The following is a 12,563-nucleotide window of genomic DNA, read 5'->3' on the forward strand; positions in this document are numbered from 1 at the left end:
AATTCCGGTCACTCCTTAATGTGATGTACCATGTAATGTAATCTGCACTTTGTTCAAATCCTCTCTCTCTCTCTTCAACTACTACTACTACACTACTTTATCGCCAATTGATGAATGAAAAGGCAGAAAGACAAACAAAAAAAAAAACACTTTCGCCTCTAGCCATGATTGATGTAACGTACAGCTAATCAAAACGCACGATGATGACTTCCTCTCACGACTCGTTTCTGACCTGCTCCGAGAGCGTACGATTATACCTTTTCCGTGCGTTGTTGAACAACACCGATCGGGACGGCGAAGGATACGGTTGATGCGCACGATTAAGAAGCAAATTACTATTCATTGCTGATAAACTTACAGCGAGTTGATTTTTTTTGCTGCATCTGTTGCATTTCGGAACTTAACTACTTCCCAGTCGTGGGCACGTGTGTGCGGTCGTGAGTCATTAGGAGGTGAGAGAAAAGAGCAGCAGCGAAGTTGCAAACCCGCGGTTTTCATGTAGTGCGTGCATCTACAGATGAATGTTCGGCTCGTCGTGGCCACCTGTGTGTGCCCCATAGATGGGAAATGGATATGCCAACAGACCCGTTCACTCATCACGAACCAGCCGGCAAGCAACCGGAAAATGACACGATCAGTCGGAACAGGGACGGAAAATCACCCACCGTCCTTTACATGCGCGCCGCGTAACAGGCGCAACAGTGCGCGAACGGGGAAGTAAATAAGCTGGAGTAGTTACACTACAACCGGGCGGCACATTGCATGGTTGCAAACAATTTCAGAATTTATGCCATTTCGGCCGCATACTACAGATCGCTTTGGGTGGGAAACGATCACGCCACCGGTTCTGGTGCGTACTGTGGGGAATAAAGTGATACATTGTGTTGTGCGCTATTATCAATGCAAATAAGATACGCGTTAATTGGTTTATCTGATTGCAGGAAGCAGCACTTGACGGGTTCATATGAATATTCAATCTGAGACGCTCAAAAGTAATTCGATTTATCTTGTTCGTTAAATGTGCCCATTCAAGTAATGGATTCATTCAAAAGACATTGTAGTTATGGCATATTTCTGTGAAAAAAATAAGGGCACAAGCTGTGACTGTAAAGCCACACCTAATTATCCACATTCCTAAGTTATCGCTAGGAGGCTTCTTGCTTTCCGTTGCTTTAGGAATCCAGGGTACCATGCCGAATTGATGTCCAAAATCCATCAGCAAACAAGTTTTTTTCAATTACTGCGAGAGAAAGAAAATGGAATTAGTGATTGAAAACTTCTTCAAACGATCCTTCTTTCTTCCTTGAAAGAAGTTCGTATTTGGAAAGACATTTGTCACGGATTCTTTGCATGTTTGGTGCCATTTCATTATGGATAAATTAGTTCCGTTTCAGGATAACGAGTAGGAGAATAGAAAAAAATGCGATACAATGTTCAGCCCATCATTGTTCATTCAAGGAAGAATGTCTACCAAGAATGCGTTTCTGTATATTTTATTCTACTTCTGGGCACATTCTATAGCAGCGAGACAACATGCCGTGCGCTTCGGTACGGGCACCTTAGAAGCAAACTTTCCCCTCACAGGCGAAGAACGGTGGAGAAGAGAAAAAGGATTTCCTACGCTCATACCTGCCGAGGATAAACGGTTGCAATTGCCGCACGATCCTCTACAAGAGCAATATATCTAGAGGTTATGGCGAGAGAGAGAAACAAAAAAACAACCGACCCTGTCAGTAGGTCCACACTCAGCAGCCCCGTTGACCGAATACCCCGGAAAACTGTAGAACGGTTAAATTGGGTCTAGGGTTCACGAGAAGGTGCAGATAAGAACCAACGCCTGCGAACGCTACGAACACGGCGCAGTACCAATGCGGTAAGAGAGCCTACCAAAGCGATGCACTTGAGCACGGTGCAATCTGCTGCCGGGACATCCGGTGTAGCAAGAAATAGTTTTTTTCATCCTTTTTGCTACAGAGGCCTACAGCAAGAAGAGTATGGATTCGAAGAAAGAAAAACGCACGAGCGCACTACCGAGCTGCGGTATAAATTAATCCCTCCTGTTAGATAAATATGGTGGCACTGGATGGCCGGTGGGTAATAGAGTACACACTGCCAAACTGGTGGCACTAATAGGAAGCAGCCAAGCAGGCAGCTTCTGCAGAGGACAGAAAAGAAAGCATAGAAGGCAACTGGAGAAGCAATAAACTACACTTCCAAACGGAGGACAGAACGGCAGGTAAGTGGTATCGTAACGCCACCACCTACAAAACAAAACACAACAGGAATAGGGGAATTAACCTGTCCGCCTGAAAGGTTCTTGCCCATTCACCTTTTTGGGACATTTTTCGTATTTACATTCGGTTGCTCATAAAACGTCCACGTCGTTAGAAGGCGATTTCGCCACTGACCTTGAGGGCTGGCTTTGGAATAGGGATGAAGTTAAACAGCTTAAAAAAAGCTAACCCCAAAAACCTATTACTACACGTGACAGGTGGTAAAGCAATTGAAACGTCAGTTGGACGCATACAAACGGAATAACAAACCAGAATTCTCAAGAGATGTTATGTTTTATGTCCACGCACGCAGAATTGGTGTTGAAAGAAAATAAAACAATTTGCTGTCCTTCAGAGACGATTTGGCTTTTATGTTGACAAACAAATGCGAGATACTTTTTTCTCTACAAGTACAGAGATCCTTTTTGCAGGGTATAGAAATCAGTAATTGTACGAAAAAAACCTGTGAAGAGTGTCAATATTTTCGGCTTACTGTTAGTGGTATATGTTTATTCTTTGACACCCTTCAGGTGCTATTTTAACTGTAACTCAAATAAAATATCCAATAACTCCAATACATGTATGCACACATGAGTCTCTCAAAGATTTCCCAACAATCCAATTAGATTTGCCAAAAACCTCGGGCATTGCACATCAACCCTCTAGCTAAACTTAAAACAACTGCATCATCGGGGCCACTTACTTGGATTATTGTTGTACTCCGGCCATACCGTTGCCACCTGACATCCGAGTGCTCGTCGATTTAAGCTTCGGCAGCAGGACCACTTCCTGCCCTGCCAAAGTCCCAGATGGTAGCTGAACGACTTCGGGCTATACTCTTCACAGACTACGGATAGAAAGAAAGAGTAAATATTGCATTAAAACTAGGCACCAAGTGGCAGAGCCCATCCTTACCTTTACGTATCGACGAGATCCACTCGGTACGTTCCTTTTCACTATCCGCCACCAGATACAGCGTATACTGTGGCAGTGTCGTTCCAGGGAAGATGCCGTCACTTTCGCAGTAGCCTACTTGAAAAGGATAGCCCTGTGGAGAAGCCGAAAAAAAGGAACGATGATAGTAACGGTTGAATTGTGATGCGGCAAAGAGCACTGTGAAAACTTACATCCGGTGCTGCTGCATCACCGCCTTCACCGTGCAGTAGAGCTGGTTCCACGAGCCGCACTCCCTTCACACTGATTCTGCCCCGTTCGCGCCGTTTCTAGATGGTCGGAACCATAATCATGTTTGTCATTTCAAAGTGGGAAAAAAGAAGTTAAACAACAATTAGCAAAACTTTGTATTTTTTGCTTCCAAAAGTTTCATTGCACTTAATAATGCACACGGCGCGCTTGCCAATACCCAAAAACCGCAGAATTAGGGCAAAGTATTGTTAGAGTGAACATTAACGCAAGTGATATTAGTAGTACTCGGTGCTCGGTTAAGTTAGCTGAGGCGCTGTGAAGCAAAACAGTTGTGTGGTGCAGTGTTTTGGAAATGATGCAAGATGAAAAGCTTGTTTAACGCTCAAGCACAGTACTTGATGTCACATTGAAGCGGAAGCGAAGAGCGACAGATACACCAACAGAAGCGATTACATCGGATAGCGAAAGTGAGAGCGAATAAAACGGTACACGGACAGTTATTGAAGAAAACATATAAAAATTATTGAAAATAAAATAATTAAAAACTAACAAAATTATAACATATTTATGGAACCATTAAACTATACGAACATTAAAACATGCACATGCACTAGATACAGAATGATGTTCGACTAGAACACAACCAGGACTACAATACGTATATTCAACAATCCAAGAAACGATAAAGTAATTCCTCGCAATAAAACTTCTCGTCCGGAAAAGCACCCATCAAACCCATCCCAGCACGGACATCTTCGCAATTCCCTGCATATTTCCTGCGAGCAATATAGAACAGTGCCGGAAATATCACTTTTCTGCAACGTTCGTGCATAACCGAACGTGTCTTATTTCCTGTCTTCACTACGTAATCGAAACGAAGGCGTTTGTGCTTTGCAGAACTTGCTTCATGTACGTGCGCGCCTGCACGTACAAGGTGCAAGGTGTGAAGGCATGAGGCATGAGAGAACCGCTTACGCTTCATCATATTTTCTAATGGACGGTACACGTCACGCTGCCACCGGCGGAATTGTTTCGGGTGGAACGAATAAGGTAATATTTTAAACCGCAGCCACAGAACTCTATCCGTTCCGGGCAATCTATCTAAATTATTCACCGTGCACAAGGATTAGAGTCCGATGACCTTTGCGGGGTGAAGTTTTCACCCCTTACCGGAATGTGCTGCCGATCATCGCGGACCATTTATTTCGGCAAGCGTCAAGACCGAAGGAACGGTTCTCAGGCGGGTTCTCGTTCCAAATCAAGGAGCTTTACGGCTTGCATCCTTTTAATCATTACATTATTTCAAGTGGTCATCAAACGTACATTAATTATGCTGGTGGGATCCTTCAATCTGAAGGCAGAGAGTACATCTGGGCTGATCTTCTAACCATCCAATCGGTATATTGGGACCAACATTCCATTCAAACTTCTTCAAACCCCTCAATTTGTCACTCAAAAAGGGATGTTCAATAAAGCCCGACCCGAGAAGAAACAAAGCAACGGAATACATTCTTGCTGGACAATATCCCTTTCGGAGGTCATTCAGGCTACAAATAGAGCGCTAATGCAGGTGTAGAAGCTATACACACACACATATCCATCGCTCTCAATCAGGCCCTGAAACGCGACATAAATTAATCATCGTTTCCATCTCATCCTAAAGGGATTCATTTTGAAACCGCTTGTTCAATTTGGAATAAACGAAAAAGGCCCGTCCGTCCGTCCTCGGAGAGACTCCGTCTCCAAATACGGCAAATGAAATGTAAACTGAATGTAACAATAGTGTTAGAAATACAGACTCCAACCCCAGCTCCATGTCTTCGGTATGTAACAGAAATCCAAAAGGTTTCCCTGTGAGGGCTTCCAGCGGATTCACCCATCCCTTCCCATGCCCACAAAAAGGGATGTCTGAGAAATGGGACACTAATAAAGGCGAGGATCTATCGAGACCTCTTTAGCTTCCATTCTTGTGCTTCCATTGAAGATTAAATTTAACCTCCCGTCAGACACAATCCTTCCGTGCATTCGTCTATCAACAAGCGCATCTCTCTATCAACTTCTATTACATTGTCAAACACACAAGATTTGTAGCGTTCTATAAATCATGCTGCACAGTCCATCCTCACCCACCCACTGGATCCTTTTCACTCGCCGCAGCAACACAATCGATCGACGGAGCGTCCAAAACTCAAGCACGGCATAGGGTGTCGTGTTACGGGACCATCCCGTCCCGCGCAGAGTCCCGTGAAAAGACATGCATTAGTCGATTCCTGCCCTGAGGGTGGTGCCGATGCATTGTCGATGGAAAACTAGGTCCACTCGGCGGATGAAGCCATTCATGCCTCAAGTTTATAAAACGAGGGTGAGAAAGAACTTTTGAGCTACGGTGGGCTTCCGGGCAGAGTGGACATGCACTCCACCCAGGAGGGTTTGTTGTTCCAGCTGATAGCTGATTTATGTCCCCGGACCGTAGGAACGTCGCGGTAAGTGTAGGGAGACGGTACAATGCCACCGGTTCGGGCATCACTAGTGATCCAAAAACAAAAGATGGTGTACTTCCTCCTACTGCCTACATGCCGACTTTAGGGATGCCGATTGCGCAAAAAGTGGGCTACGAGCGAGCCATCGGGAACGATTCGTTCAGAAACAAAAGCCTTTCGATTTCCGATCAAACGACGTACACACATCTGTCATGCTTTGTTGTGGGCTGGATTCAATTAATGCGGCAGCATTCAACCAGCATTGAGACCAATCGGCTCGAAAGAGGAAGACTTTCCCTGCTTGATAAAGGAGTGCCCTCAAAGGGGTTAATATTTAAGTGCCAAATTCACAACCATTGAAGCACATCCGAGTGAAAGTTTCAACTGTTTAACTGCCTGAACTTTAATTCAACAAAGTTAAAACACTATAATCACCAAACTATCGATACTAATGTACTTTTAAATAAGATCCACCACCAACACACGTATGAAAAGGCACGTATCTGGGTCGTTTGCCGTACTGGAGACAGGTCCAAGGTTCTCCGCTTTCGTTCGGGCAGGTTGATTGGCCAGCTGCCAACACTGTGTGCCCGGATAAGCAGGGTGAAACTTCTTGGAAGAAGATTGAGTGCCTTCCGGCTAAATAGGGTGTTTGCAAGTGCAAGCTGCCAACAAAAATTATTTTCCACTCCGTGCGACTGCGACTGGATAGGATCATGCAGGGCATCCACAAATGCAGCCCGGAGCAGGCTAAAGCTAAAGGACTCTAACCAATAAAACAAAATGCCTTAAACGGATGTACGAGATGCGGATTGGCTAAAGCTGCACAAATTCAATTTAAGCAATACATTTGCCGTACACGGGAAAGGAAGATGAAATAAATTAAAAAAGTCGTTAAATGTTATAGCTTGTTTTCAAAGATTAAAATTAAAAACCTCGTTACCACAATTAACAAAGCACCCGCACGTCTAACATACCTCTTTAAACCCTAATCAAGTACGCCCGAGCACGCCTGCACGCGCTCCCGTCAACAGTTTCGTCTCGTAATCCAAATCCCAAATCGAAAGTTCGTTCGAAACGCAGTTCCAAAACCCAGTCTAGCCGGCCAAATACAAACACACACACACTGCCGACCCGCAAACGACCCTTTTTGGCTTGTTTTGAAGGGTGGTCCAGGGTGGAAAACGCACCGTACTCTTGGGGGATGAATTCTTGTGTGTCCACCCCGAAAAACGGAACACAAACACGCACACCGATGGTCAACACACGCACTAAATCTCTCGCACACACACACACGCACAAACACAGATCCGTATTTTTGCGTATCGAAAAAAGCGCACACACACACACACGCGACCTCCACACACAGACACACCCACACGGCTTGTCAATCCCAAATCCTTTTTTCGCTTTGTTTTGCCTTTACTGCGTTAAAAGCCGCTTTGTGTGAAATTTGCAATTTGATTTGGAAAGAAAAGCACGTACCAACTCATGGGTGGCTTGCGTTGCTGCGTGATGAAAATTTCCAAAAACCCACTTCCACACGGATTACTGATGATTAATCCAATTTATTGAACAACGCGCGTATGCTACTCGACCGCTGATGAGTGAGATCCTTCGTTTGGCGCTTCAAACTTCCAAGCCCAACATCTGGAACCACACGGGGAAAAATGGGAGAATGAAGATTTTCCACAAGCGTAAGGACAAGCCGTATCGGAACACACCGCCCAGAGGCTTTACAACTTCACACCAACATTCTCTCTACTTCACCCGCACCAAAGAGACTAAATCGAGCCGGAAAATTCTGCTCACTTCACATCAGGAAAGCATAAAATCACCACAAAATTCACACCGCATTGACGATGTTTGTCGGGAGGAAAAGAGCTCTGCCGCCTTGTCGCGGATTACAACAAAACTAACACCTACTGGGCCGACTATTCGTGCGGCGTACCGTACCGAACGACGTTTTGCAACGTTTGACGCTTCTGGGTGCCCGTTCCAACACGCCCGTCTATCCCGTCCCGTGGTCACGTAAAAACAGGATTGGGCGGCTCCTGGGCAATACCGTGGTACGGCTGTTTTTTCCCGACACCACCAACACACTCGCATCAGCGGGCACGCAAACGCGCTTTTCCAGTCTCGATGGATGGCCCGCTAAATGGGGGAAAAAATCGGGAAAACTCGGTTCCTTGCGGAGGCGCGACCATACCAATACAGGAGCGTGCGCGCGCGCACTTTCTATACTGCAACCAACTACCAGCTGATGTATGGCACCAATACAGTGTGCCGCTGAGAGAGGAGTGTCCCGCAAAGGATCGAGCGCGTCTGTGTGTGTGTGTGCGATGGGAGAGTTTTCCGACCCCGCGAACCCTTACGGTGGCGGGCGAGAAAATTCTACATGCACCCATTAAGGGGTGTTGAACAGGAATGCAACAAGGGTTGGTACGAAGAAAAAAAGAAATTAGTGCGATGGGAGGACGTTCGGTATTTATTAAATTTAATTATTTTATAGCAAACATTCAAAAATAAAGGTAAGAAATTACATTAAACAAAACAACTACTTTAAATTATGCGTAAAGGAAATTCTAAAACATAAAACAAATATTCACACATTGAAGAATTTCGACGACGACGTACTTTTTCGTTTATAAAAAAGGGGAAATCCCGACTCTTACTTTTTACACCCCTACCTAAGGGTGTGGTGAATCACAAAAAACCCGGCGCCCCATTAATCCCTTACATCAACAATAATGCGGCCCATCCAGCGAGTGCCGCATCCTTAATCAAATTCAACCAACACACGCTGGTGTTGGTGGTGTTCGCATTCATCAGTAGGGCCATCGATACTAATACAGTGCCCGAGTATGTCTGGATAAAGCATATATCCGTGTCTTATCGTCACCCATACGTGAAACGCAAAACTAGACTCGATAGGCGAAGAAAGGATGCGCAATAGCGATGATCCTTCCGCCGTGAAGAACTTGGGTCTGAAAAATCACATTAAATTCATTTATTTCTTTCATACTATTTATATGCTGTATGATATTTTAAGGATCTTGTTAATGTAATGTGCTTCAGTACATTCACGCTATTCCGCAACCATGCGACGAAAGTTCATAAGAACTTTATCAACTTTATTACACCAAATATAACAAAGTATTAGTTTGTATCTGTTAGGTTTCCAAAGTATGCTGAACGATTCGCATGCAATGCAAAGAATTCCCTTCCTGATGACTTTTCCCTCCCTTTTCCCATCCTCTTGTCCCTTTTCCCTCCCAAAAAGTGTTGACCAAGGTGGGAAAACTTCCTAGCGCTTCACTGTCTATCTAACCGTTTTGTGTTCGAGTATCCTCTCCCTGTATTGTTTGCCAGTTTCGTTATGTAGCCCCAGTACAGTACAGCAAAAATGAATAGAAAAAAAAACAGTGTGCGACACAACCATGCCAACACCATAAGACCGTCGACCTCATTTCATTTCTACTTCTTCCAGCAACGACAGTAGTTCCCGCTTTTGCCAGCGCGCTTCCTGGTTCAAACTGCAACCGGTAAAAGGGACGAACCACCACTTATCGCATAAATTGCGCACCGAGTGTGCAGTTATTATTACTGCTGCTGGGCCGCGCTTGGTCTGTTCGACGCATTGGGGTGGGAAGAGAAATGCCACCCGGTCGGTTCCACCCACCCATTGGAGCGCGCCCGGTCCGCACGTGAAACATAATGAACGGCACAACATTGTGACGAAGGGGCATTTAAACCTCAGCCCCAAACAGGGAGCACAAACACACACACACAAGACACAGGACAAATGCGCGCCGGTGGGTCAAAAATAAAATACAAGAGAAGGTGAGTTTTCTTGCACAAAACGAAAACAAAAGGATAGTGATATGGTGTGAGATAGAACGAAGAAGATGTTTTTTGTCCAATAAAAGTAGTGGCAAAAATAAAATAGAGTGAAAATAAAGTTTTATAAAAAGCGTTTTTTCATGAAGGATGATGTTTTAAATTTGAAATGATAAAGGAATGTAACGAATGATAACTATATAACAAACTGCACAAAACATGATTAATGACAGGACACAACCTTAATAAAAACTGAAACCAATAAAATCAAAGCACCAATAACATAAATCATACAGAATATTAACAATAACCATAAAACATGAATGAAATCAATTTGAAGAAAACACCTCACACAGTTCAAAACTAAAAGACCGCCGTTTAAAACGAATCTGTCCATCATAAATCACCATAAACAATACGAAAAAGGGTACCAGGGTTGTTCCCGAAATAAGCTAAAACTAAAATAAAATGCCCCGCTATTGTTCAGCGAAACAATTAAACTGAGTATGTTAATTAAATTGCATCGTTCGACAAATATTTAAATGAGCTCCGTGTGACAATAAACATGTCCACCCGCCGCCGCGGCCAATCGCGGGGTGCGCGGATGAATCATGGCGCAAGATTCGTAGAAAACTCTCTCATCACCCATCATCATTCCCAATGCACCACGCCAACAACACGTCCGGCCGATCCGGCCGATCGTAAAAGTCGATCGAGCTGTTCGTGGGAATGTGTCGCTGGCTGAGATCACTCCGGAATCGAACCGTAAGCGTAAAGAAGGGGATAAATTATCACCGACGAAAAAAAAATGTCTTGTCGTGTCAAGATGTGTCCTTTGGTGTCCTCCCGGTTCGCATCACAACCACACACCGGGGCCGAAAAGGTAAATACTGGCCGATACATTTAAACACAATCAAGGCGCTGCTGCTCGCGTGCAAAATTCCTCCCTCTCCGCGTGGCCGGTTCTTAGTAAACGGGGCAAATTATAGGAAACAAACAAACTTCGCATATCGCCGTGGCGGCAAAACGACCAAAGGAAACAACAAACCGCATCCGCTAAAATATAATCACCGCTGACACTCGGATTTGGACCACCGGCGGAACGGAACCTGGGTTTCAAGTACAGCGTCCAACGATGGTTCGGTGGTTGCGTTTTGTTGCTTCTCTACCGCCATTTTATCGGTGCGTTACGATCACCGATCGCTGAGCTAAATATCAAATTTATTAAGCCGCACTTTTCACACAGCGGATCCCGGTTTCGTGTGCCTTTTGCCCCCGCGTCGTTCATGATGATATCAAGATGAATCATTACCATTACCGGGGCGACTAAAATCTTGCCGATTGTGCAGATTTCGGAGGGCGGCAAGTTGAAAACAAAAGCTTCCTAAAGGCAAATAGACAAAAAAAAAAGGTTGCATCGGTTGGTGTTGCGTGTACGGGGCGAGCGTGCCTCCACAAACCAGTGGTTCTCACTGAATGCGGACACCCAAGACAGCCCCCGACAAGTCCTGCGGGGGGGCGCGATGGAAAATGTGTGTGGATTTTGATGTGTGTGGTTATTCGTTCGTTCGTTTACTTCTGATTTCACCTTTGCCTCCGCCCAGCTCGATTCCGCGATTCATCCGTTGTCGAATAATGTGAATGATTTGTTTGCCGTTTGTTGGGTTAGGGTTTTGCCGCCCCTGCGTGTGTGTGGGGTGAAAGCGGATAGCGAAGCAGAACCGTATGGGAAGGGCAACAAATATTCCAACAACGTCAAACGTCTTGTTGCGGCGTCTTTAATCAGCTTGTTATAAGCGCGCGCTGTGCTATGCGGTGGTCGGGGTATTGGTGGCGATCTATGGGAAAACGCTCTATCGCGCCATACGCTGTCGGATTGGCTTATTATTACAGGCAAAGAACGTCCGGAACACGCGTTCCGCCGCGATAGTGTGTGCGAAATTTATTCTCATACATGCTGTTAGAAGATATCTCGAGCGAAACCCCCCGGTAACATAATACTTACGGCAGTACAAAACTACCGCACGATGGAAGATCAACTCATCTACAGCACAGGGAGGATGTGAACAAATCGGACCAATCAAAACCGAACGAGCCGCGATGTGGGTCAAAGCGGCAATGGAAGAAGGATGTGTGAGGAATATTGAACTTTTGCTAAATGAGACTATATTTTAGTAAAAACATTGCGCTCTTGCCTACGTGCAGATATAATAAAATGAAGTTATAACAATTTATATCAAAACAAAAATGCCTAAATAAAAACGATAAATGTGTACAGTGGTACCTCGAGATATGACTCTTGGGGTGTAAATGATGGTTCCTTTGTTCTCATTTGAGTTTACGGAAAACACATGTCTATCCTTTCGAGAATCCTGAGTCGGGAGTTCGGAAGTCCTTAAGAATTATTGTCCAGTTCTATTACAATATGCACCTCAATCTCAGCCTGGAAGTTGCCTGAGGAGTTACACGTGAAGGGGACTGTATCTAGGCGAATCTGCAGTAAAGGATATTGTCCCAATGAGAAAATCCACAGGATTTTAAGCGCCTGGGAGACACATGAACGGACTCGTCGAGGATCAGTCAGAGCAGCTGACTACCGAGCAAATAAGGGAGACGATCGTTTAGTCGTAACATACATCTTTTCTTCTACGAGTTTATGAAATGAAAAGAAACACGTATCTAGAGGTACCACTGTACAACTTCTCTTTGCGCCTAAATATATGCACTTGATCACTTTGCAGTCTAAAAAACCATAACTGTGGAGTATTTGGCTTAGATCAACTTTATATACACGATGCTACGGATTGGATGATAAAAAATTGTG

At 44.7% G+C, this 12,563-nt stretch overlaps 1 protein-coding gene across 1 annotated transcript in view; it reads right to left on the reverse strand.

Moving 5' to 3' along the window:
- Positions 1–12,563, reverse strand: part of LOC128301931 (tyrosine-protein kinase Btk29A-like) — a 65,871-nt gene that overhangs the window by 51,665 nt on the left and 1,643 nt on the right. Inside the window, exons 2-4 of the mRNA XM_053038608.1 lie at positions 3,401–3,496; positions 3,189–3,321; positions 2,977–3,120 (exon numbers count right to left, since the gene is read on the reverse strand). Of these exons, the coding sequence (XP_052894568.1) occupies positions 2,977–3,120; positions 3,189–3,321; positions 3,401–3,496 (373 nt within the window). The remainder of the gene's footprint in view (positions 1–2,976; positions 3,121–3,188; positions 3,322–3,400; positions 3,497–12,563) is intronic.

Source organism: Anopheles moucheti, chromosome 3 (genome assembly GCF_943734755.1).
Source record: "Anopheles moucheti chromosome 3, idAnoMoucSN_F20_07, whole genome shotgun sequence".
Lineage (NCBI taxonomy): Eukaryota > Metazoa > Arthropoda > Insecta > Diptera > Culicidae > Anopheles > Anopheles moucheti.